Here is a 27,794-nt window from a genome sequence, read left to right on the forward strand (position 1 = left end):
GTTTTAAGTTAGCAACCGTGACAGGATGAAATTCTGTCACATCACGGTCGGGGGATGGGGGTGAATATGAAATGGCTTTAGGGTTACATTCAGAAAGTGAGGCTATTAATCTTACTATAAGTCAGTAACTGGCTTCTGTTTGATAACAATAGTGGAATTCCATCAAAGAAAAAAAAAATAACTTAAGAATATCTTAATACGTATAACTTAAGAAAATAATTAAGACAAATGTCGCGAACAGCACAATCTTCAGATTGTGATCGATGGATTCTTCTTATTGTGCTATCTTCTATTGAAGGTCAGCGACCATCTTGGCGAACAAACTGCGCTCTTGTGCTAATCTGAGCAGTTGCGCACTGCTCTTTCCTGTCCACGTCTTGATGTTGTCAAACCATGATATTCTTTTTCTTCCTCTAGTTCCTTTGCCATCAATTCTTCCTACCAAAATAGTTTGTAGAAGTTGGTATTTGCTGTTTCTCATGATGTGGCCAAGATATGATGTTTTTCGTTTCTTGATTATTTGTACAAGATGTTTAGCTTTGCCAATGGATTTTAAGACCTCTTCATTGGTAATTTTTCTGTCCGTGATATCTTTAGCATTCTTCTGTATAGCCACATCTCAAAGGCTTCGATTTTCTTGATGGTTGTCGGATTCAATGTCCACGTTTCAACTCCAGAGAGCAGAATAGACCACACGTAGCATTTCAGCATTCGGCATCTGACTTCCATGTTTAGGTCTTTATTGCAGAATAGTGTTCTCATTTTCATGAAGGACTGCCGTGCAACTTCAATCCTTGTCTTTATATCTATTTCTGGATCCCACCGTTCATTAAGCCAGCAACCAAGATATTTATATCTTGATATTTGATCAATATTTTTCCCATAGAGTGTCAGTTTCATTGATCAGGCTGGATGTTTGCTGATGATCATGTATTTTGTCTTGTTGATGTTTATATTTATTCCCATTCTTTGGCTTTCTATGTATACTCTGTCAATGAGTTTTTGGAGATCCATAATATTATCTGCAATTAGCACGGTGTCATCTGCATATCGTAGGTTGTTAACAATCTTTCCATTTTTTTGTGATTCACTCTGGACATTCTTCCAATGCTTTTTTAAAGATTACCGCTGCATATATATGTTGAACAGGAGTGGTGAGAGCACACATCCTTGTCTCACTCCTCTTTTGATGTTAATATCACTGGTGGTAATGTTGTCTAATTGAACGGTAGCTGACTGATTCCAATACAGATTTGTTATTAGTCTTATGCTTGTTCGTCTAGCCTTATTTGTTGAAGGATTTCTATTAAGTTAGTGTGTCTGACTTTGTCGAATGCTTTTTCAAAATCTATGAAACACATAAAGACAGATTTCTTTTCTGTACCCAAATATTGATACAAAAATATGCATTTTTGTATCAATATTTGGGTACAGAAAAGGGCCTCTCTAGTACCAAAACCATTCCGAAAGCCGAATTGTGTTTCACTTATCGATGGATTACTAAATCTAAAAACTAATCTCTGATTGGTATTGTACCGATTTTCAGAGCGATGAATCCAAAAGATTGACAGGAAGGTGTATTCACCGAGTACATAACTTCTGTTGGCATTCTTTATAATTGGCTACATTAACTTTTTTCGGTTTCACATTTTAGTAAGCGTTTAATGATCATTGCTGGCCAACCCATTCAACTCTCTTTGGAATAAGTTAATATGATTGCATCTAATGTTCAGTAAATAATTATCAGCAGCATTAAACCGAAGTACTGGAATTATAAAATTGTTATTATTAGGGGCACAATTCTTTCAGCCATGAAATCGATTTTAGTCTGTTTTCAAGGATACAAAAATCCTCGGCTTGGGATCGGCTCTCACCAGGAAAGGAAAAGGTTATAGGCGATCTCATTGCAGTGTTAGATTTCGCCGCGACATCTTCGATGACAGAAAATTGAGATGAACCAAAATTGCATTATTCAGTGAGACGCATGCAAATCTAAACTTTGATTCCAAAGCATCAGGGAAAAAACTCTGTAGCTTAGCAGGTGTGCCAAGTTATAAAAAAACTGCTTTTAACATTCTTGTTAATGCTGAGAGAAGCTCTCTTAGGACGTTTACTGGTGAGGGACACTAAATCTGTTTTGGAAGCAGGCGAGAAGGTTGCTTCCTGCAATTGGAAGCAACCTTCCTGTTTTTAATAATCATCAAACTCCTGACATGTACTCTCAGGGGATGGACACACGGGATATTATGATAGTGCCAGGTGAAAATGTTACATCATTACTAACTTTCTATATTGACAGCTTTCCTTCCAAATTATCCGTGAAGACTCCAACATAATCAGATCTTATATTTCTCTCTTCTAAAGCAGTTTTCAATTTATAAATCTACCTATATCTTGGTCTTCTTTCTACCATCCTAGTAAAAACCTTTTCTCCCATCCTGAGACGCATTCCTGGATGCTGACAATGTCAAGTTCTTTCCTAATATCCTCGTTTTTAATATAATATTGCCATTGATGCCATCTGTTCACGCCTCTAATCTTTCTCAGGACTCTCATTTCTGCGGTCTCTAGTCTTTGGTCAAGTGTTTTACTTCTGACCCAGCTCTCAGATCCATAAGTTAAAACTGGTTTGAACACTGTCTTGTATACAGCTAATTTAGTGTTCCGACTAATTTCTCTCTTATTCCATACGAATTTATTCAGTTGACTTCCTACCATACCAGCTTTGCTTATTCTGTTGTTTATTTTTAAATTTCATCTTCATTAAAAATTGCCTTAAAATAGCTAAAAAAAATATTTTACTTGTTCTACGTTTCCATTCAGGATACAACTGAGGTAGGTTGTCAATGTTTCTGCCTATTTTCATCGTCTATCTTTTTAATGCTGATTTTTATGCCAAATTTGTTATAGCTATTAGGCAATTTAGTTAGGAGGATGTTGAAATCTTTACTGCATTTATTGAGAAGTATAACATCATCTGCATAAAGCAAAGAGCTGACATTAACATCTCCAAATTTGATATCAAGTTTAATACCACATTCCTTCATAATGTGATCCATATAGATAATGAATAACAGAGGGGATAATGTACATCCTTGTCTGACACCAGATTTAACATTAAACCATCTTCCTGTACTTCCTTCAATTCTAACTGCTGACTTACAACTCAAATAAAGACTAAGTATTGCTTGATATAATGCCCCATTGACATCATATAACTGCAGCGTATTGAATAGCTTTTCTCTTGGCACCTTGTCATATGCCTTTTCCAGAGCTATAGAACTTAGATACAGGTCACTGTTGTGATTTCTCTCCTATTTATCTTAAAATGAAAATCTGATCCTAATAACCTTTATTTGGCCTGAATCCAGCTTATTCTTCACCAAGCTTCCCTTTTACAATTGACACACAAACACGGTGTCGTGTAGTGATTAGTAGATGGTGCATATGGATCGTGTAGTGCTGCGATAAATCCTGGAACTCCATGCAGGTGTTATGTAATAATGAGTTAGCATAGCTTTTGACTGCCATTTATTGAAATTCGTAAAAACCTTCGTTCTGTATAATGCAATAATAAGGAGCAAAAATTTAAGAATATAGTGGCTTAAAGATATATAAATGTAAACCCAGAAATAGTTTAAATCCTGATATTAAGCTGATCACAAGCTTTTATCTATGTAGTTGCAAGCTTGAGTTCTTGAAATCTGATTGTACCTAAATTGCAATTTTAATAGTTGTTGATCTTGAGTGTTCTTTGGAAGCTTTGCTGTCTGATTTTTTTAATCTTTTGATCCATTAATTTTTTTCAATGTCTAATAACTGCATGACCAAACTTGATGAAATTTGGTACTAGAGGTAATTACAAAACACATTAGCACAACTAGATAGGGAAAAAAACGCACTTTTGTGCTGTAACAAAATCGAAGTGATTTAGTGGATCTCCGTCGGATTGTGTAAGCAATATTTAATAGTGATTTAGGATCCTGAATTTATTATATTTTTGTTGGAAATAAATTAGTGTTTAAAGGTCAAAACGTTAAGAAGTGTGACCCAACAATTTGCGGGAATGTGACATTTTTTGTTTTATTACTTCATAAAATTAAAGTACCTTCACCAAAATGTGCGGCATCTTGATCTAGCATTCTTGCGAGCAGTCATTCCCTCTGCGATCGGTGATTGTTTGGAAGTACGGCCAAAGTAGCTAAGGCGGTGAGGTCAGTGGATTTTGTTTGCAACTGGAGCCCGTTTTGCTGGAGAAAAACACCAGTGACTTTCGTATGAGACCATGTAACTCGCTTTTGGGTGAGGAAACTCACCTGTTCTTTGCCTCTTAGAGAGGATGCGAACCGTCTTTCCAAAAAGACTTTGTCCATACCGACTGAGTTTCTCTTATTCTGATCCTTGAAAAAGAAACTCTCGGACCCAGTCTCTTTCAACATTGGCGAAGTGAAACCATCTTTCGGAGCAAATAATAATCAGAAGGTGCCAGATCTGGACTATATGCCGGATGAGGGGAAAGCTCCAATCCTCAGCCGCTTGATCCCCCCCCCCCCTTCGTCCGCTTTGGTCCCGACTTCCATTTGCGATCTAGGATACTTGCTTGCGATTGATCGGTGTGTGCGCAGCCTGGTATGAAGTTGCTCAGGTCGAGAACACATTATAAATATATATATATAAATATATAAATATAAATATATATATATATATATATATATATATATATATATATATATATATATGTGTGTGTGTGTGTGTTAATATAGCCTCCCCCCAAGATTTATTTGTAAACCACCTCTAGTGCATTCGTAATGTGGGTGAGTTAAAGATTTTTTTTCTAGATTTATTCACTTTCGGATTTGACCTCCTTTTCATCGGAGATAACTGCTCATTTCATGAACCTTCGAGCAGATTAAACAAGATGTCGTTTCGCGTGGAACATTTAAACGCAGCTTCTGTTGACAAGCTGTGGAAGAAAGTATCGCCAAGTTGCCCTTCCAGTTCAAATTGGCAGGATCGGTTCTGATACGATACACTGTCACGGAATGGATTGAATGTGACTGTGGAGAACGAGCTTTTTTATTTATTTTATTTTATTATTATTTTTTGAATTAGCGACATCCTTGTTCGCGACATATTTCGGGCTGCAAGTGAGAATCATCGGAGTACTTTATTTACTCGATTTCAGTCACCCCTTCTGACTAGCTTTGCTCTCGATATGATAATCTTTAATTAGGAATAATGGCAAACCTTAAAAATAAAATAAAAATAAAACAAATTCTGAATACTTTTCGATCCCCACAATTTTAGCATCGTTACAACCGGTTATGCTTTGGACTCATGTACAAACAGAGAAAGATTAGAGTGGAATCGGATCCTGTTACATCTTTCTAGGATCCAAAAATTGTGGCATTTTGATTTCGATCAGTCCATGAAAATCTGTTAAGTGCAGAATGGATATGTTAAGGGTTTTAATTTTTTTAAACGCATCTCCCACCCACAAAAGGTTTTTCTGTAAACGTGCAGTACATTCGTACCAAGGATTTTTTTTCTATTTTTCTATAGTTTTCTGGTATTTATTTTTACGTAATCCGGAAACCGTACTCTAGAGATCAAGCATGGAACTTTCTCGAGCCAGTTCAGGATCCAAATAAGCGGGAGGGTGGCGATCTCACACCGGACAATGACATTTCTTTCTGGCCTAAAGACAACACTGTCCGCTCACCCAACCAGGCCCACGAATTGCTAATCACTTTACATTAAACTTTGACTGTCAGGAGAAGAAGAAAAAAAAAGGGAGGGGGGGGAATTCTTGAGGGATCAAGATACAGTGCTTAGAAAGAAGTCAATGGACACCTCATGGGCAAGGTGCGTCGTGCCAAGTGTTTGTAGCCATTATAAATTGAAGGAAAGTGATGCTCCCAATTGTAATAAGATGCCCTGTTTCAGGCCTATCCGTTCGACAAATTGTGGACAAACTGGGCCATCCCAGGTCAACAGTCAGTAATGTCATATCGTGATGGAAGCTAAGGAAGTCTACTGCAAGTGTTCCCTGCACTGGACAACCCACTACGTTCACTGAACATGACCGTAGGGTGCTACGAAGGATATGTAGAAACTGCCATTCGTCAGCCGACAATATTGAATGTGGAGTTCCAGCCATCGACTGGAACACAAATCTGAACAAAAACATTCAGAACCGAGGCTCAACACCCAGTTTGTCCACCATACCATTGCTCTATATGGCAGGACCGCAATATGCAAGCCACACATTACCCGAACCAACGTCGTTTTCAGCGGTGCAAAGAGCGTTTACAGTGAAACGCTAAGCTTGATAGCTGTGTTATGGAGCAACAAATCGGGCTACACCCTCTTCCAAACAGATGGACGGGTGTGGCGGATTCCCCGTGAGCGTCTCTTACTAGTGCGTAACCCCAACTATGAAATTCGGAGATAGTGATATGACGGTATGGTCTTATTTTTCCTGGCTTAGTCTCGGACCTCTGTTTGTGGTGCTACGACCACTGAACTTCGAGAGAATCTGAACATTCTGGACAATGAAATATTTCTTACTTTGTGGCGCTTTTCTACAGAACTGACCACTGTCTCTTTCAGCAGGACAATGTACCGTGTCAGAAGACTGCTGCCGTAAGTGCGTAGTTTGCGAACATGAACGTCACCACACTTGAGAGCCCTGATCTCTCGGATGAACTAGAGCATCAGGTGAGGTCGAGGGATATCTGCCCACAACAATCCAGGGCCTCATTACATGCTTAGAGGAAGAAAGGTCCAAAATTCCCATTGATGGCTATCGTACGCGTGTGGAAAGTATCCCCATTAGTATTGCTGCAGTCATCGCAGCGAAAGGAAGTCCTACATCTTATTAAGGCGGGCACCGTGACTGTTTGTTCCTCACACTATAGCGTGCGTTGACTTCTTTCTAAGTAGTGTAGTTTCTGTACACTTGATAGACGCATGTCCATAGCGAAGGAAAGTTAAATATTTCATAATTTTTTTGTTGCATATTAATTTTTACAGTCTTACGGCCTCAGTTTCTTCAAAAATGTGCATCAGGATTAGTAGAAAAATCTTTAAAATATCTTTTAATCTGGTGCGATCAGTGTTATTAAAAAAAATGAAACTATTCGAGAAATGTTTTTGCATTTTCTAGCTGCAAATATTCTCTCTATCACTTTCTTGGTAAGATGATAAAATCGAACAGCGAGATTGGAAGCATTTATTTAAACACATTTTCATTTATTTATTAAAAAGCATTTATTTAAACACAATTAAGATTTCCCTGACTTTTCCTGCTCGTAAGCCAGTGCTATTCAAAGAACACGACATTGCAATTTCTTCATTCAATTGCCATCTTCGATCCGGAGTTTGGCATCCATGGTTGTCCACTTATTCCTACATTGTGCATCTCTAAAGACCGGGTTGGTACTTTGACCTGTCCAGTACTCACCACCCTTCATTCGTATAGCGATTTGTTACTCTGCCTCTTCCTGATCTCATTCGGTAATTTTTCTTCTTCTTCGATCCAGCTAATCCGCATCATTCTTCTTAGTAACTAACCTCCGAAACTATCGATCCTTTTTCCATTTCTTTTCCGATTGTCTATATTTCTGGGGTGTACGTTATTGTAAAATGACATAAGCGATCATTCGCATTCTTTTATTTACATCGACTTTTCGGTTAGTAAGTGTTTGCTTCGTCATGCTTCATTCTTGTTCTCATTTTTCTCAATGATCAGTGATTAGACTTCCCAGATGTATCAATCTGTCTCCGCATTCTGTTTGGTAGTCGTTTTATATTTAGGCTCTTATCCATCTCTGATTTCACTGTTTTTATTCTGTGTGTTTTAGTCAGGGGCAGCTCGTGCATAGGAACTGCAGCACCCCTAATTTTTCTCGATATATAAATATATTTATTAATTTATTTATATTTGCTTGTAATATTTAATTTTATCATCAACAATCCTATACAATTCTCTTATTTGTATAAAAAAAAATGATAAAAATCCATCTTGTTGCACTTTGGAGGGCGCTAGCAGCACTGTGTTTACCACAGTGTCATATTGCTACGCGCGCAAGCATATGCACGTCATAGTGAGATATGAGCTATTAGCGTAATGCAGCACAGTCCGTCGCGCAGTTCCACTGTTGTTTATATGCAGTTTGCGCCAGTGTGTTCGTAATGTTTATCGTGTTTACTCCGTCTCTTTAAACATTTGGACATTACAGTTAAAGACATATGTTATAGTGTTTATTTCAGAGCATTATTGGGGTTATTGACAATTATGACCTCAGAATTTTTAAGTAATTTTGAATTATACCAAACTGTATAATTTTATCGATAATAAACTATTTTTTCATGTTTAATTTTTTTTAAATTTTTATCATAATTTTGATATTTTATCCAAACACGTATACACTGTACTTACAGTGTGTATGTATATTTCGAAAGTTGCAGCACCCCCACGATTTCAGTAAACATATACTCCAAGCCACGAGCCGCCACTGGTTTTAGTACAAATTTATCAGTTTCTGCTAGTTTATTTAACAATACTTTGCAATTCCTCTTCATTCTCTGATTAGTACTGCTTCGCCTATGAAGAAGAGAAAGATTTGTTTTTGTACAGCAGTGGATCTTTTCCATATTATTCTGAGTTTGTATTGCATCGCTTGTGCTTTTCCACTTCTGAAATCACGGGTTTATTATTTGAGCCAACCGGTTTCATATTTGTCAGATATCATTTCAAAGCATTGCTTATTAAACTAATCTGCACAGCTTAGTAAATTTGCCTTTTTTGCTATTGGGATGACTGTTTTTCATAGTTTTACATACGATGCCATTAGCATACATTCATTTTTTTAACTGGACAATACCGTTATTTCTTAATAGTTTTAATATTTCATTTGTAACTATACCAGGTAGATGCTTATTTTTTCAATTTAAGTGCTTTTCTTTCTTCTTCGCCTGGAACTGGAGACCCATCTGTTTCCTTATTTGATTTTGTTGCTTACACTCGTTCCAATTCCTCAACATTCGCGTGCATAGTTTTTATGGTTACTTTCTGTGAACTTCAGTTTTATTTCTATTGTGGCTATTAGTGGGTGATGATCTAAATGACAATCAGCATTGGGTTAAGCTATAAAAATCGCTCTGATTTTCCTTCTTATGTCCCAGGGCTTTTCCACGTGTGTAGAGTTGTTTGGATGATTGTTGAACTAATCAGTAATTATTACGTCATTTTCCTAACAAAATTCAATTAGTTTCTAGCCTCTGTAGTTTCCTTCTCCCGGTCCAAACCTTTTCATTATATTTTCGTATCTTGTATTGCCAAATTTGGCATTCATGCCACTCTTCATCATCAAGAGCTCATCTGTCTTTGCTTCCTGTATCCTCCTTCCATTATGTGGATGGTCTGTCTGTGATGTGCGTGAATTGTTTGGTGTGGCTTTCAGCGTAATCATAATAATTCTGTCTAAGATGAGCCAGAAGCCTCTTCTGTAACTGTCCATTAAAACCTCTGTTCTATTTCCATCTGAGTAAACCATAATATAGGTGCTTGTCTTCATCACTCTCCAGATCCTCATGTCCATTTTTCGTTTAATATTCTGTAGTCTACCTTTTGAGACAAACTTCTCACATTCCATGTCGCAGTCCCTCATTTTCAAAGGCAACGGCATCAAATGTTAAAGGTTCCAAAGGCCTTACTCTAACCCCGTCATTTTTGTGACTTTTTACTTCTGGGGATAATGACGTCTTCTCTGTGGTTTGAAACAAGGTCAAAGAGGTCCTGACCTTATTCTGTATCTCACTTTTCCTTTTACACGATTTTCTTGGAATAATACGTGGCGTGTTTCCATGGCTAACAAATTTTGTCTCAGTTCCTGAAGAAACCTTCATCCCTGGCTACACAACCGGAACTTCTCCGCTTCTTCCACCAGTTTCGATGTAACCATTTTCAGTGTTGCCCGTTCGTGACTTCCGTACTTTACAACAGGAAAAAAAAAAAAAAAAAAAAAGAAGTTTCGGTCAAGCCCAATCGCTGCAAGAGGTATTTACGCATTACACAGAAAATATTTCTTCTTTACGTTCAATCATTTCTATCTGGATGCGCCGGTTTGTGTGATTGCCCATCAGTTCATAGCAAGCACATCTTGAACAGACCTTAATATTCTTGTGGATAGAGCAAACGAAATAGAAAGAAATAAAAGAAAATGCGGCCGGCTATCTTTTGTGACACACATTTTGATGTTAATATATGAGAGAGGGAAAAAATCGTTTTTGCTTAATTTTTATGGATGTTGCCACACCAGCAGATGGAGTTTCCTTCTTAAGTCAGCCAACGTGTGTGCGGAAGGGTTGGGATCAGAACGAGGACGACACGAGTTTGAGTTAGACCTATCGCACTGTCAATGTTTGGGCCAAAGCTCCTGGTCACAAACAAACCAGCAACTGGTTGGTTTGACTAACGTCAGTACAATTAAGTCCATAAAAGTATCTTGCAGCGGAGGTCACTTCAGATTCTGCCTCGTAAAAATGGTCTTATTTTCCTCCTGCTAAACAAACCAGCCGGTGTATACACTTCACAGGCATTACGTCTGCTTTGATTCCCATGTAACGAAATGTTTTGTTAAAAGTAGCGCGTGCGAGGGAAGTAGCACAAGATGTTGCTCATTGTTACGTAACATGCATTATCCATTTGATGGTGGTGCATCAGTTGCCCTTTTTCCTCAGTCCGTTTGTTGACATCCGCTGAAGGATGCAAACAACTAACCCATTTGGTTTTATTAATATCGTTCTTTTAATGTTTTTCTCGTCGTATCATTTGCGAGCAACGACAGTAGCACAATAACTTTTTGTATTTGTTATTGTTTTCACATTCAGGTTTCGCAAGTACGGTCGGCTCGTTGGAATTATCGCAATTATACCGTACGTGACTGTCGCTAATTTCAAGAATCACGAGCGAAATGCTCTGTCAGGGACGTTCACTAGCCCGGGATTTTAAACGAAAGGCTGGCCTACATATTGGCAAGACAGTCGAGTCACCAGGTGGCGTACGTGGGAACTTTTCTTTGACATGATCGTCTTCGAGCATCACGTAGTCTTCCAACAATAAATAGAAGAAAATAAATAAAATATAGAAGCTGTCGGGGACAATCGAAAAAAAAGGCGCGTTTTGTAATAGCATTCTTGTATTGTGACGTCACTCATTATCGTAGTAGTTGTTTTGCAGGCGCTTTTCGAATGCCTATTAATTACCCGTCACTCCGTACGCAAGTTGATTGCAGGATGAATTTTTCTTCCCCTTCAAATTCTCTATCTGGGATCCTTATCAAAATTAGTTGGGCTGTTTCAGTTGTATTATTTGCAGGTGTGAAAAGGAGCAAAAACGTAGAAATCACATGTTGCAATAATTTTGCTGTGGTTTAAGTGGAATTCGATACTCAACATTGGTTCAATTTGGGTTTCTTTCCATCGGATCATTTTTATTGCCAAACTGATTAAAACACACAGTTATAATTCCGCTGTGACTTGATCTCCATTAAATTTGTCGCGTCGTTTTCATTGCAAAATTATATCTACGGTACATAACGCCGGAAACAGCTCCGAGCTCGCTGTGACATCAATACAGCACAATGCGATTACGTAAAAAAAAAAACAGTTGACTTTCAATTCTTAGTTGCTGACTTCTTTGCGCATGCTCATATACCGTATTTATTATTTGAAACAAATTTTGTGCTGCGCAGTCGCGAGGACTTCGCAAGCAAAACCAAAATTACAACGAATGGGCATATTTTACTAAGGATCATAAATTCCGTCCAACCAGAATGGCGTTTTCACTTTAAATTGTCTTGGGAAATTTTACCCCTACAAATCTGACGCAATCTCCTAACTTCTCAGATTAGGGACAACCCCTAACCAGAATCACTCCTCCAGCTAACTCAAGGCAAGTTACAGAGGTTATAACACACCAATACCAGATTTATTTTCGCAGCAATTCATTGACCTTCTGTCGTTTGTTGAACGCCCCACCCCCACTTCCCCCCATATTATTTCGACCGACTTTTTTCCGGACCTTCGTTAAACGTTTTTGAACCAATAAAACATGTTTTGCTTCCAACATTACGTTATTTCATTTTTAAAGGCTTGTTTTAACATTTGACTGTCTCGTTTGCAACTTAAAAAAAAAAAAAAAAAAAAACTGCGTCAAATCTCGCGCGACTTCGGTTCTTAATAACCAAAATATAAATTTCATTAAAATCCGTCCGGTCGTAGTGAATATTAATATGCTTGTTTATATAAAACCTGTAATAAGTGTTTTGCGCATATAAATTACAGAATTTATAACGTGCAATTTATTCACAAAAAATCACAATAATTGTACCACTGAAGCCTCGCTAAAAATGGTTCAATATAACACCTTTTAAATGTCTTTGTGGTTAGCGACATTTAAGGCCTTGCTATTCGGCAACTACCACGTCCAAGTCAATTTTCTTGTGTAATACATTTATCCCAATGAAAAATCACGTTACAGAGCCCTAGCATCTGCGCATGCTCACCGGCATCGTCACTCAGCATCAGATATACGAAAAATGAAGATTATGCCTTGAGATAGTGTTGATAATACCGAGACTTCGGTTTATAGTTTAATAAAAAAAAAAAATGACTGCCTGTATCACTATAACTTACACTGCCAATATTGCACTTTAATATATAATATAATATAATTCCAAAGTCCTTACAAATATAAAAAACGGATGAAAAAGAGTGAATCACTAATTAGAATTTTCAGCACGAGGCAGGCGCTTCTGTAGCTATTGGTTGGTGTCTTGAAAACAGAAACAAATACAGACGATGGGGAAAAATGATGTTTTTTTTTTATCTTTACATAGTTTCAATCTGTTAAAATTGATATTGCACTCGAATAAGGCTTCTTATAACAAAGTTCACCAACAGGGAGGCATCACGTGATAATATCAGCAGGCGATTAAAACATGAAAGACGCGGATATTTGCAACTGTTCGTTCCCCTGTTTATTTATTTCTAAACGTGAATATAAAAATATATTTTATTCATATACTTCGCATAGAAAATTTCGAATTTAAAGTACCAAAGAAGCTAAACATTATAATTATTTCAAGCTCATGATTAGTTGTACTGAAAATCTCGTCATATTTCGTTAATTTAATTGTATTTTGACAGTTTTCAATTATTGCTATTTAAATTTTCTGAACTTGTTTTTCGTTTTCTTCGATTTTATCGTTATCCGCTCGTTTTATGCCATTTGGTCTTCATTTCTGGATTTTTGTCGAAAGTGTCGATGATTTTGAGGCTTACAGATTTGATGAATAAGTATTCCATATAATTTTAATCATTTTCAGGATTTTGGGAAATTAAGGTTGGCTATTTCGGCTGCGAAGTGACCAATTGGGAGTTTTATGCAAGTAGCACTTTTTTAATAGTTTAATAATTTTTTTTTTTAACTTCTTGGTTTTAACTATCATTACTCCAAGAATTTCTCTATACGTTTTAATTGTTTAGGATGCTTCATCCAACGTTCTAATACGAACTTTTTATTCTCACAAAAGAGATGTTTGATTTTTAAACGTATAATGAGAAATTTTGTCCCAAACTCAAGAAACATGATTATTTGCGTTTACTGAAGTTAATAGTCTTCAAAAGACCGTTCACGTGCAGAGGGTTATTTTAATTTAATGTTTTTAGAAAAAAAAAAAAAAAAATAGTATACAAACCGCATGTAGCATTCGTTATCAAAAACCTATATCAAGGTTTTTGATAAAGACTGATCAGACTTTTAGATATATTATTAAGCAATAACTGCCGCCCTCCATCAATTAAATTGGCACAGAATGCACACAATGGGAATACATTAAAATTAAAAAAGAAATTGAAATTATGTTTTCAGCTTTAATTGGTAAAGAGAGCTGTATCGTATCCCTTCGCTCTCAACTTTTTAAATATATACACACTTAAATTCGACAAATAAGACATTAGCGATGCGATGCTATTCCCATAAAAGTAAACTTTAAATACAGATATCGCATTGCTTGCAGAGCTATTGGAAAACCCACTGAAGAAGGCCGTCAGGTACCATCTGAACATGACAGGTGTGTTGTTGCACCCTTCGCTGACAAAACGCATCACTCCCTGCCCCTTTACAGTTTCTGTAGGATGTGGTGTTTCGCCATTCTGCGTACATGTTAATCACCGTGTCCCACCAGCAACTAACGATCATGCTCGTCTCATTTTGTTATCTTTTCGCATGAGTGTAGCTTTAACATTCTGGTTTCCACAACGCTAGCATAGACAGTGGCCCTCCGGATAAGGTTAGCCATATGTTCAGTCAATGTAGATAATACAGCTCCCATAATAAGAGAAACGCAACGTATGAAATAGAGTTTAAATCCATTTGTCATTCAATTTTTTTTTTTTTTTTTTAATTTATAGATGTTGATCTACTACTTGCATTTAACTTGATTCCATGTAAACCTACTTCTACGATAGGAAGCTGCTGCATCTTATTTGCATTGTTTTCCTTGCTTGTTAATTGCCTAACCCAACAGGCTGTTGCTTTCGAAGTACTCCATCGTTTCTGATGGTGAAAATTGAAGTTCTTATCACAATACTCATTGTAAATGAGCGCTTGATCGCTTTCTTGTGGGTTATAATCAGTGATTGCGGCGTGTGCAAATCTCACAATGAATATAAAAAAGAAAAAAGTCGACTTAAAAAACTGCTTGTGTTAGCTTTTCGTCTAAGGATTCGTTGAAGTTGCAAAATGTGCTTAATTAGTGTTGTTAAATGCGATCAATTAAAAATAATAAGGTGGCATCCGTGGCTGTTTTCATACCACGTGATTTCCTCCTTCTGCTGGAACATTCCCCCCCCCCTCAAATCTTCTAATTATAAAGAATAATCCAATTTGCTGTGCAAAACATCAGAATGACTATATCATATTGTGTTTAAGAGTTCTTCTTGAATTACTGTTAATTGTGCCAACAAAGCAAAATTTTTCTAATTTCACCATAATTTCATCCCATTTTGGTTAAACGGGGCTAATTAGAATTTAAAACTTGAAAGAAAAAATAGTTCATACAGAATTTATGCATTGGCCGTTCTAACATTTACGAATTCAAAGCATCGCCCTGCATATATATATATATATATATATCTGACGTTGTGCATGTTAATGTTTTTCAGTTTTCTAACACTTCTAATTAAAATTAGACATTGGAAAAACTGTTTATAATTGTAATTTTCTTTTAACAGGTTCGGTAAACCTAGGTGCGGACGCCCCTTATCTTCCTACCCACAGCGACCTGCTATCCCAGAGGTCAAGTCCTGAGAGCGTCCTCAGTATTCCTGCCGTCACAGACGCCTACTGCGTACCTTGTTCGACGGCAGATACTTTTCCCACGGGTCTTTCCCATCCACCAATCAATGAGACGCCTGTGTGGTGACGTCACAGAACTCCGTGACACATCGAGACCAGTGCATGCAATCTCTTGTGTGCCGGAAGTGTAGGCGCACAGTACAGCGTTACTTCGACGTTTCTGTGATAGTGCAGTGCGCGATTGGCCAGCACCCTTCAGCGGACGAAATAGTTTTATCATCTTCTTGACAACTGTGTATCGGTCTTGTTGCCGTGGCAACGGATGAAGTGACGGTGTCTTAGGGATGGAGCAACTGATTCATCCTTTGTATAGACCGCATCGTTTATGCCCGACTAAGGATGATCTGCATGTCACCGAGGGAGCGAGTGTGTTGCTTCTATTGTAGATAACATCTGGCATCGACTGTCGTCAGAATCGGAGGACAAAATGGATCACCCTTGAAATGTCCTTCCTTTCGTTGGTGACCACTGACACACATGTAGAACCGCACCACCATTGTAATGTATGTCCTCACAGAAGACGACTTTTTTTTTTTTCAGTTAAAGGTCGTTCATTAAATTACTGTTATTTACCTCTGCCTTTCTTTATTTTAATTAGCTCTTATACAATCGGTAAAACTATAGACGAGACCCATCTCAAAACCATTAAAATTGTACAGACATCTGTCGAATAAATTACAGTGCTATCACGAAACACTTGGTGGTGATGATAATTGGGAAGATTAGTCAAAGTGGTCGATTAAATATTGAGGTGGGCAAGAGAACAGGAATCAGAAGTCTCGTTCGTGGGCTATTTGATGAATAGGGTCCTTATCTAGGCAATGGATAGAAAATCATTAATGAAATACTCATAGAAATCTTCACCAATGTTTGGTTAATAGCTTCCAATTGTTTTGTACTTTGAGCAGTTGAATTCCAAGGGTGACGTGAATCTTTTTTCGTGAAAATTGTGGACACAAGTCTGTTCGTGTAGGCTACATTTGAGTGTTGGGATTATCCGGAGAAGGACAATTCCATTGGTTGAAGACTGAAATATGAACCACTGGAGAATCTTACGACCACAGCCTATTCAAAACAATGGAGTGTCGAAGCTAGAGGTCAGGTGCCCTTTAGTTTCGAACAAGGAATCAAGTCGACGTAAAATTCACACTTGACGCATTAAACTTTGACATACAAAAAATGAACTTCGCGTTATCGGGAAATCGATTTCATGTTCTGATCGCATAAGTTCTCAGGAGATGCATTTTTCTTGGAAACTTTAATTAAAACACGTCTTTGCTCCGACTATTTGCATTGGTTGCTGAATGCTGCTCTGCTCCGCTGGCAATGGAAGATTCCCATTTCAGAACAGACTTTCGACTACTGCCACATAATAGCAAAAATAAAACTAACTAAAACCTGAACCACAATCAATTAATTCTTGCAAAAAGAAATGAAAAAAAAACAAAAACATTTTATTTTCTTGCAACTGTAGAAGGCGCTCACTTGGGTGCCTCTGTGCTAATCGCCCTGCAAAAGAGTCGCAGCACATCTTTATGGTGCAATACCAAGGTATTTTGAGGATAACGGAGTTGTCGAAATGCGACAAGCAACCCAAGGATAAAACACTAATGGTTTTCCGACAACCTTGGCTGGAACAACTGATTTTTTCAAAGATTCTTTGAAATTTTTACAAAATTAGCAAAAAAACTTGTTTAACACTTTCTCAAATTGATACTCTAAGGACAATTTTTTAAGCTACGATCTTTCACAAAACCCGAAGGTTGCTCAAAGTATGTCGGAGGAGGTTTAAGTTAACTCATCTCTGACAGGGGGAAAATCAATACATTATTCATAAAAGTTATTTTTAATGGTAATCTTATTCAAGGTTGAAAATATTATACATCAATAACGTGGGCAGGCCTAAAGGTTAGGTAAGCGAGGAACCCTTGTACAGAGCCCAAACAATTTTATCAATTCCCCTCTAGGCCTCCACAAAATAAGCAAGGTGGTCTCACACCGGGTGATAAAAATCAGCTACCAGCACTTGCAGCTGAAGAGAGGATAAATCTGTTTCTTTACAGATATGTAATTTAAGTTCCTATAATTACTTATGTAACACTTCATATTAAACGTATTCCATAATAAAGAATTATTTAAATGCTGTTTGATTTTATAAAAGACTGTCCTGACATTTCGATGTAAAGCCTAATGAAATTTATGGTCGTCGATAAATCTGGCAGGATCTGTCATCAGCTAATTCAAATTCTAGTGATAAAACTTTAAATCCCACTATGTCGAACATTATGCATTGACAGATTTTAATTTTTAAAATGTCACTCTTATAACTTATCGCTCAAACTGGAAAACAGAACAAAAATTACATTCGCACATAGAGGGTATCCTGCTGATAAATTAAATATTCTGTACTGTATAAATAGCAACACACAAAAGGAAGAAAATACATTTATACACTAACACAGAATTGTCCAAAATACCTTGCGATGCAATATTCGTGTGAGTGATGTCCAAATAATTTTTGCCACCCAGTGTAGATGCCATAATCTGGAAACAACTTTAGCTAGCTTTATATACAACGTATATAATGTATATCCTTGATTACTTTTTTATGTGAATCTCATTCAAAGGCTGTGGGCCTGTATAGTGCATGAGTATGGCGAGACTAAGGGTTAATAATCCGAAAACTCTCTCCAGAGACTAAGCACATAACCTTGTAAGGCACTTCATCTACTGAGCACATAATAGTGGTCTTGTATCCTGCGTACAAATTCATCTGCCACCTGAATTCATTTACAAACACCCATCTCCGCACTCTTTTTGTTGGAGAGCCGAGTAGTACGCTATTTCATAGGCTAGCCGGTCTGGCCTTTGGTGTGATCGATTAATCAACTGTATTAAACCATATTAAAAAAAAAGAAGGGAATATAAATGTAGAAATGATGACAGTTTAGACTGAATATGGAAAGCTGAATGTGGGATTGTTTCATGTTAAGGGACCGAGGCTGTTCTTCAGTGCGAGAGATTTGAGTGTTTTTGCTTTTTGATAAAACTGGGGGGGGGGGGAATTCTGTTTAGTTTATCATAGAACACATCAATGGATGAGCCTTGCGGTATTTTTAACACGGGTCTTCTTAATCTACCTTTTGAAGAGAATAAAATTTTTGAAATACGATCCACGAAAGATTCTGCCAATACAGTACCACTTTAAGTCCAGTTTAATCAAGGGGGGAACACAGCGCACTATTTGGGGGGGTATCCGGAGAGTTCACCGAAAGACAATTCATCGAAAAAGCAATTCACCGAATAAACAATTCAAAACAAAAAAAAAATTGCACACACACACATCTTCACCTCACATGCCTTATAATTCATTTTTCGGTGAACTGTATTTTCGATGAATTGCGTTTTCGATTAACTGCTGATCAGTGAATTGCCCACTAGGGGTAACCTGAATTAGCGAGAGAGGTACTTGCATTAATATTGATTAGCAGCTCTTTTCTTATTTTTTTAAATGCTCAGGAAATGCGAAGCAAACTAAAAGTAATTTCGGTTTAATTATAGCAGTACGCTCCAATGGCACCATCAAAGCCAACCTGGTCTTCTTTCATCGAAACGCTATCTCCTAAAATTCACACGGCTTCAACCCCCCCCCCCCCCCCCCCACACACACACCCACACTACTTTCTTATCTTTAATTCTGAAAACAACTCCTCTGAAGGGATACTCCAAGTTTCAACAATTGAGTATAAACATTGTCGTTAAGTTGACCCCCTCTACAAATAACATGCTGTCGTTTTGAACGATCTGTCTAGTAAAAGAAAACCAGCTCGTCAAACAAATCAGCGTTTCTTTCTCACCTTTTCCTAGCAACCACCAAAAAAAAAAAAAAAAAAGCTTCGTTCTTGTAGGTGGTGGAAAGTAATACGGAGGTGAAGAATTAATGTACTCCTTCACTTTCTTATGACAATTCTCATTATGGATACAGTTCTCATGGACAGTCGGTCCTTTCAACCTCACTGAACACACCCTGATCGCTAATTCTTACCAGGACCAGGTATTGTCCTGTATGGAGACAACGTGACCCGATGGAGCTGAACTCTTCCAGCAAGACAACGTCCCCCTGTCACACGGCTCGTATTGTTCATGTAAGGTTCGAAGAGCATTCCGTGTAGCGAAATCCTCATTTAAATCCCATCAAACATCTGTGGGATTTTTGATAGGACGTAGCATCCACTGGTTGATGCTACGTCTTGCGTCTACGTCCAGCATCTTGCGTAGTCACTGATCTCGAGGGCGTTATTCTGTCTAGTTTAGTGGTTCTTAACCTAGGGTGTGTACACCCTGGGGGTGCGAGAAAAGTTTCTAAATTTTGACCCAGATTCGATGGACGACAGCTATTTAATAAAAGACGATCTTATTGAAATACGAGCCAATGCACGTATTCAAATAGAATTTGAAAAACTGGACTTAGAGCAATTCTGGTGTACACAGAACCTTATCCACAGGTGGCAAAAGCAGCATTGCAGACACTTTTACAATTTGCCACCACCTACCTGTGTAAAATGGGATTTTCATCACTTTTGCCAGAAATCGCTTAAATACAAGCGATGACTTACGCGTGGCTCTTTCAAAAAAGGAGCCTCGTTTCAAAAGTATTATTATGAATAAACAACAACAACATAGCCATTAAAAATTGAGATTCTTTTGTATGTATGTGTTCATTTTTCAACAAATAAATTATCTTGCAATAGATGTAATTTCCTAAATAAAAAAATAGAAACACGTTTTTGAACGGAGTGCGAGAACTTATTTTTAGATTCAAGGGGTTGCCGATCACTAAAAAGGTTAAGACCCACTGGTCTAGTTGGTTCAGAATACCTCAGCACACGTTTTGTGATCTAGTGAAGTCAGTGCCAAGACGGGTGCAACCTGTTATCTCAGCCAAAGCAGGCCCAACATGTTACTAGGCAGATGGTTATAATGTTTTGGCTGATGCGTGTATTTTGTACAAAAAGGATCACACAAGACGTTTCTGTTTGCAGTTTATGATCCACACAAGGCTTGCTTACTCAAAGAATGACACGGGTAATTTTAAGACTTTTTTGTTTAACGAAAATAGCACTGACGGCACATGTGTGAGTTTCCAGCATTTTTTTTTTTTTTTTTTTTCCTCAGGAGACTGATATCAAAGCTTATTTCCCCTCCCCGGGCATTGAGAATACTTCATGATTGCTGTTTCATTGGCCATTTTTGTAGATCTCAACAAATTTGCATTGAGATAAGCTCAACAATTGTAAAACGAAGCCTTATGACCTTATAAATTAAATTTAAGGTGGGTTTCATTTTTTTTTTTTTAACTTGATATTATTATCTGGTGATAACACGTGAAGGATTTTTCAGGCAAAATAAATTTTGTAATAAATCCTTTTCACGTCCTATAACGAAATTCTCTAATGTCCATGTGTGCAGAATTGCTGAACACAAGGACTACATCCCGTTCCACTATTACAGCCAATCCGAAGACCACGCTTCGGACACCAACCACAGGATACGCTGGAAGAGTACTCTACTGCACCGCAGCAAATACAAACTTGAGAGGAATCGGCCTCAGTCCTGAAGAAACTTTCCAAATCTCAACAAATTTGAGTGCACGAAACTGTCCCAAATTTGGGAAGCACTTATCCTCAGATCTTCAAGGTCACCACTTGAGTCCATTTAGTACTCAAGGCCCGACTTTATTTGCCTTTCTTCAGCTTCATTTACTCAGTGCCTGCGTGCACATATCGTTGTTGTGCAATTCCTGATGTTGGCAATGTAACGTTGCCGAAATATCGGAAGTATTCAGTATAAGTTGTAATCTCCTCAAAAACAATGGCTATGAACAGTTAACTTATAAGCCTTTCTACTAGAGGGTATGATTAATAGTGACACTATTTTTTTTTTTATATAGAAGGATTGGGTACGAAGTAATGGAGAAACAAATGAAGGGATGATGATAAAAATTCGAAGAATATTGTAATATCAGGAAATTGTACAAATTTAAGTAAAAAGTAAAGGGGAGAGGTCTTTTTTTTCTACATAAGAAACCGCACAATATCACTTTGCTTCCTGCCCCCCCCACCAAAAAAAAAAAAAAAACTGCCATCCTGTATATAGAGGATGCGTAAAAAAGTCCGAGAGAGAGAGATGATTTGTCTCCCAAAATTCACTTGATAAACAATAAAATATTAGAACAAGTAAATACTTTTTATCATATGAAGATGAAAAAGATAGATATTAACATATCAAATTTTGTTAAAGTAAACGGCATAATATACAATATATTTAAGCCACCCCCCGATACAAAAACACACCAGAATCAGACTATATAATATCCTGTCTGAACCAACCTTATATGGAAGTGAAACATGGACCATAAAAAAAAAAATAATTAAAAAAAAAAGAATGAAAAACGGATTCAAACAGCAGAAATGAAATTTCTCAGGAAAAAAAAAAAAAACCCGCTGCATATACCAAGTGGGACTATAAAACAAATGAAATTTCACAATCCCTGAATATATATAAACCAATTAACCACTATAGAGTAAATATATAAACAAAAATGTTCAAACAATCTAAATCTAATAGACAATAGCAGACTGTCAAAAATACTACACGGATATGAAATAAATGGAAAAAGAAGAATTGGAAGACTCAGATAAGCGATGGCATGATAGGAGGAAGATTCCCTTGATTACAGGCAAAACCGGTGTCGACCAAAATCAATTTTCCCTAAAACTGAAATTGAATTAAGGGTCCACGACCTTCTGAGTATCCTTGAATTTCGTAACCATAACTGCAGAATAACGTGGTTAGCCCAATGCCTGTAAATTGCCCATCCCGAGTTTCCGGGAGAGGAACCTTCCACCGTATGACACCGACTAACTCACCTTCAGTTGAAACGTCCTGATAGTGCTTTTTGCGTCCTAGAAGATTTGAACCCAGATCTTTTCAACCGTCTAATACGGACCGAGCTACGGAGTCTCTGTATCTCTCGATGCGCAATATATAGCCTCTCGCAGTCAAATCATCCTCACCTTCCAGCGTTATAATCTGTTTCCACAAACGCGGCTGTGGGGAACATTGCTGCCGCAAAGGCATATCTTCCCTAGTTGGAGGAAATGCCAACTTAACCTGTCTTGCATCGCCTGGTGAAATACCACCACCTTGTTATTAGAGATCTGAAGTGGCTGCAGCCATGTTTGGTAAGAGCAAGGGTCCGGTTTCTGCCCACCCCACATGTAGTGAGTGATACCTTTGAAGACATACCAATGTTACTGTGGGGGGGTACGTACCCCTCCCCCCATTCGAGGGTACAGCAATAAAACGGTTTTGCAGGCCGGCCGCTGCGTAGTAGACGGGACCAAACTCGGAGGATTCCCGATCAGCTAGTGAAAAATCCTGCGACTACGTATTTTGCAAGTTCGTGACTGGAGGGAGACCAAATACTATGGCCACGTATTGACAGGAGACCGACTCCACTCTGTGTGGAAGGTATGTTTGCAAGTCTGTCACTTCTCACTGCATGCTCCACTTCCTTTCTTTATCTCTCCCTCACCCAACACGATGAATCACAACCGAAAGAAATGCGTTTTACTGCAGATCTCAAAAATTCTCCCACACAAAATAGTTCCAAAAAACCCCACAAAAAGCATAAAAAATCCAACCAAATAATCATAAAAAACAATAGGAATCCAACCGAACCGAACCATCCACCAACCCCAATTCTAACAAACAAACAAACAAAAAAAGTTTCCACATCCATTTCAACATTCGTGGCCTAAACACCAATATAAATGATGTACACCACCACCTACAGTCATCTAAACGAGAACTACTATTCCTTTCAGAACTCGAACTGGCAACCTCAACAGCCAATGTACAACTCGAATGCCCAAACTACACATAGCACAGCTCTTAACGCCACAAGGGTGGCACTTGTGCATTCGCGAGAACCGACATACCATGCAGCAAGAGACTGCAGCTCCTTAAAAATTCCTCTACCAAATGAACCCGCTCTTTTCATATACTCCCCCCCCCCATCACTCTCCAAACTCCATCAACCACTCTGACCTCTTCAACTTTCTCTAAAGCTCGACTTTATGCAGTCCAAGTACCCCAATAGTGAGGTCATCCTTCTTGGGGACTTCAATGTCCATAACTGATATTAGCCCCCCCCTCCTCCAGTTTCACCGACCAAGCAAGTAAGGATGCTGAGGTGTTTGCCATCAGCAATGACCTATCTCAGATCACCAATCTTCTCACCAGAATACCAGACAAACCCCCCCCCCTCCAATTTGCCAACACACTTGACCTTTTCCTGACAAGCTCTCCTTCCAGGTATAATGTGGTTGTCGGTTCTCCTCTTGGGAACTCGGACCACAACCTCATACAAGTCTCTTTTGCCACAGAACAACCTTCACTAACAAGTTTACAGTTTCGTGTCCTTTGGTACGACAAGAGTACCAAATGGGAGGACCTCCGTGACTTCTATTTCTCATGGTCCGACTACTGCTTCAATCCAAACACCTGATCACACCGAATAACAAAAATCATCCTCACAGGAATTAATGCTTTCATCTCCTATTCCACTTCAAATTCTCAGCCACCATCCAAGATTTGGTTCTCAAAAATGTGTGCCAATGCTGTAAAAGAAAAAACCTCTGCTTACCACAATTGGCTCAAGACCAAAACTACAGCTGCCTTCTCTGCCTGTACTGCAGCCCACAGCAGTTGCAAAAGAATCATCAAGTCCAAGTTAGACTTTGAAGGGCCAAATGCTGTAAACTCGCCTCCTTCCCAAATGGCAGGTGCTCCTTCTGGTCCCTTGCCAAGGCCATTGGGCGCAACTTCTGCCTGCCCAGGTTCCACCACTCTCACACACACACATCCAGATGGTTCTGTAGTCCCCTCACCAAAAGACAAGGCAAACTTACTTGCATCACACTTTCTTTCCAATTTGGTCATCTACATTGATGACTTGGGAAAAGTTTCCTCCACTTCACAAAGAATGGCTCCCTTCATGTCTCCCATAGTGGTTCTGATGGTGTTCCACCTGTTGAGTTAAAAATTGTGTCCCATAACTAACACGTACCTGTATCGCCTCTTCAGTCTATCCTATTCAACTGGTATCTACCCGATAAGGTGGAAACAGATCCACATCCAGTTCATCCCAAAGAAAGGTGATAAAAGTCAATCAACGAACTACCGTTCAATTGCCCTCACTTCTGTTCTCTCAAAAATTATGGTCATCAATGGTCAACTCTTGAACCATCTAGAGACATACCAACCAATCAGTGACCAGCAATATGGATTCCGCCACTCGCGATCTACAGCTGATCTTCTATGGACTCAGGCCATGGAGAAACTCACGTGGTTGCCCACGAAATTGCAAAGGCATTTGATCAGGTTTGGCACAGGAACCTACTCACCAAATTGTCATCCTATGGTCTGCCTTCCCCATCTGAGGATAGTAAGCTGCCCACCATGTCACTACGTGTCATGGTGGGCAGCTTACTATCCTCAGATTTCTCCCACGAATACAAGAGTATCCCAGGGTTCTGTTCTTTCACCCACTCTCTTCTTCTTCTATATAAATAACATGTTCTCATACTTCTAATTCTATCCATAGCTTTGCTGACAACAATAAACTCCATTCCTCCTTTTCATTTCACAAACCTGTTAGTGCTCAAGTATTAGAATCCTCAAGATCTACCACGAGGGACCTGAAGTCAGATCTCCTAGTTATAGCCCAGTGGGGCAAGAACACCCTGTAAACTTCAATGCCACCAAAACTCAGTTGTGTTTGATCTCTCACAAGAAAGAGCTCGCATCCCTCCCTCTCTCTTACCTTCAGCCATGCTGAGATATCCAAACACGATCAGATTTCTCTACTCGGACTGACTTGCACCTCCGATCTTTCCGCACAACCATATTTCAACTGTTAGCTTCTGCAGCCGCCAAAAACACTTGGTGTACTTTTTCGCACAAGACACGACTTCACACCTTCACAGCTGCTAACTCTTGATAAATCCCAAATCCGCCCAGCCATGGAATATTGCTCCCATATCTGGGGTGGTGCACCAAAATCCTTTCTAAGATTGCTTGCTTCTATCCAGAAGAGGGCAACTGATCCTTCTCTCACAGAGAGAAGGCACAAGGCAAAAACAACGTTTCTGCTAAATTGGCCACTACTGTTCCTCCGCTCTCATTGAAACAAGAACCACTGCTAACCAACACCCTTTTACAGTCCATCTCGAAACTCACCGAACCGACTAGTCTCACTGGCTGAACTAGCGAGGAGAAAACCTGAAATGAAGATTTCAAATGTCATCTTTTGACTGAGCTATTGTAGTTTCATCAGAAGATGACGACATTGTAGCTTTAATTATTGAGATCCCCACAGATATATTTTGACCTTGAAATTAACTTTAAGATCAAGAAAAAAAGCCTGTATTGTTGGTTTTTATCTTTAGCATGAAGATGCGCTTGCGAGGGACAACAGATCCGTTTGGTGATAGGTACTGAACTGAACGGAATAAAATGAAAATTTCTTATTATTATACTAGAGCTTCGGTGCGCCTAACCTGCCATTTCTTTTTTAATTCAGCACTAGAATTTCACATAGATATTGTATTTTTTAGAAATTTATTTTCCACCAACTGAAAGCGCCGTCCACATATTTCGTGCAAGCTGGGACCACAGAAGAGAATGTTTATAAATAATTGTTTGGTTAGAATTAATATAGCTGCGAAATAGTTAAAGCTATGTCGCAGCTATATTATATCCTTGAATTCGTATCAGACCAGCTAAATGAGCGTCAGCTGAGACGTCTCTTCGTCTTAGTAGACGGGATTCGGAACAGCCATGTTTTCTTTTGTTTTTTCTCCCCTAACCATCAGCTTTACCGATGGTTAGGGGAGAAAAAAGCGTTCTTCAACCTTTTTACACCTGCGGACCGAGAAAATAGGAGAAATATTTCGCGGACCGGCTAAGACAGAAATATAAACCAATATAGATAGTATTTTATTTATTAAATCCAATGTTATAAAATTACTACAATTTCTTGATATACGTGGCTGGAGCGTTGTTTCTGAGAGACGAAGAAATTTTTGGCGGACTATCAGGAAATTTCCGCGGACCACAGGGTGAAGAACAAGGAGCTAGAGGACACATAAATACAAGACGCTCGTCTTCAGAACAACAGCGCCTTTAGTTGGAAAAACCCTAGTTCGAATCCAGTCTAAGACGTCGTTATAACCCTTATAAGGGCTTTTCAAGTAAAGGCGCGTTAGTCAGTGTCATGTGTGGTAGGATTTTTCTCGGCGAAACTTGAATTTTTCATCTGGAACACTGGCAAATTAATCAGCGGAATGCATGCAGTTAAACAAAAATACTGGACTTGTATCCTGGCCGCGGTATAGCTTGGACTGACAAACATTAATTTATAAATAAAAATAAAAAATTAAATTCGGCATCTCGATACAATAACATTTAGTAACATGACAAATTATTGTTCTGATTATGAAAAATTATATAACCAATTAATACTTTTTGTTGGCTGAAACCGAAGCAGTATTTACAGCCAAATGGTTCACTTGCAATAAAAGCAGTTTTTGTTAATTCTTAGTCGAGTTTCCATATCCCTGCTAATCGACCAGCCGCCAAATCTTGGACTGCTTTCGACCCAGGATTGAGATGATTATAAAGACTGTTAGGTAATCCCAACATTACCTAGTTTAATATGATAAATTAAGCAATAAATATTGTTAAAATAAGAGCTAAAATACATCTTTGATTCTAATTCAAAGAGTAATTATCCTGAAACCCAGCAGATTACATTTCCTTATGCATAAAAACTTGGCCACCACTGAATGGTTGTTGATGTTGCGTAGATTGAAAAACAAATTTCTTTTAATAAATGTTTTATATGTACTTTCTGGACGACTCTCTTAATTTATTATTATTATGCTTGACAGAAGTTGCATGGACTACGGTTTTACTCAATTTTAATAATATTGAAATTATTAAACAGGTCCATGATTTTTCACCTTTGGACATTCCAAATAAATCTTTTCTTTCCCGCTATTCTGATCGAATTCACATAATTTAATCTCTTTTCTCTCCTCATTTGCGAGCAAACTTCACCAAAACTAGAGCAGAGTTCGGATGTAAAAAAATAAACACAAATACAAAAAAAAAAATATATATATATATATAAAGTGATAACATAGAAAAGAAATCCTTAGCCCACCCACGGATGGGAACCACATAAAACTTCCCCAAACCTTTTTTCTTTTTATTCCACATCGCCAAGCTGTTCAATGTG

The 27,794-nt window shown here is 38.2% G+C and overlaps 1 protein-coding gene and 1 long non-coding RNA gene across 2 annotated transcripts in view; one reads left to right on the top strand and one right to left on the bottom strand.

The window, feature by feature from the left end:
• Nucleotides 1–15,494, top strand: part of LOC150095736 (LIM/homeobox protein Lhx1-like) — a 115,290-nt gene extending 99,796 nt beyond the window's left edge. The window contains exon 6 of the mRNA XM_090410614.1: nt 15,304–15,494. Within this exon, the coding sequence (XP_090266740.1) occupies nt 15,304–15,494 (191 nt within the window). The remainder of the gene's footprint in view (nt 1–15,303) is intronic.
• The window catches only part of LOC150095735 (uncharacterized), a 207,848-nt gene that overhangs the window by 173,338 nt on the left and 6,716 nt on the right, over nt 1–27,794 (bottom strand). The window lies entirely within an intron of this gene.

The sequence above is a fragment of the Typopeltis vanoorti genome, chromosome 20, assembly GCF_054136105.1.
Source record: "Typopeltis vanoorti isolate ZY-2024b chromosome 20, IOZ_Tvanoo_1.0, whole genome shotgun sequence".
NCBI classification, from domain to species: domain Eukaryota; kingdom Metazoa; phylum Arthropoda; class Arachnida; order Uropygi; family Thelyphonidae; genus Typopeltis; species Typopeltis vanoorti.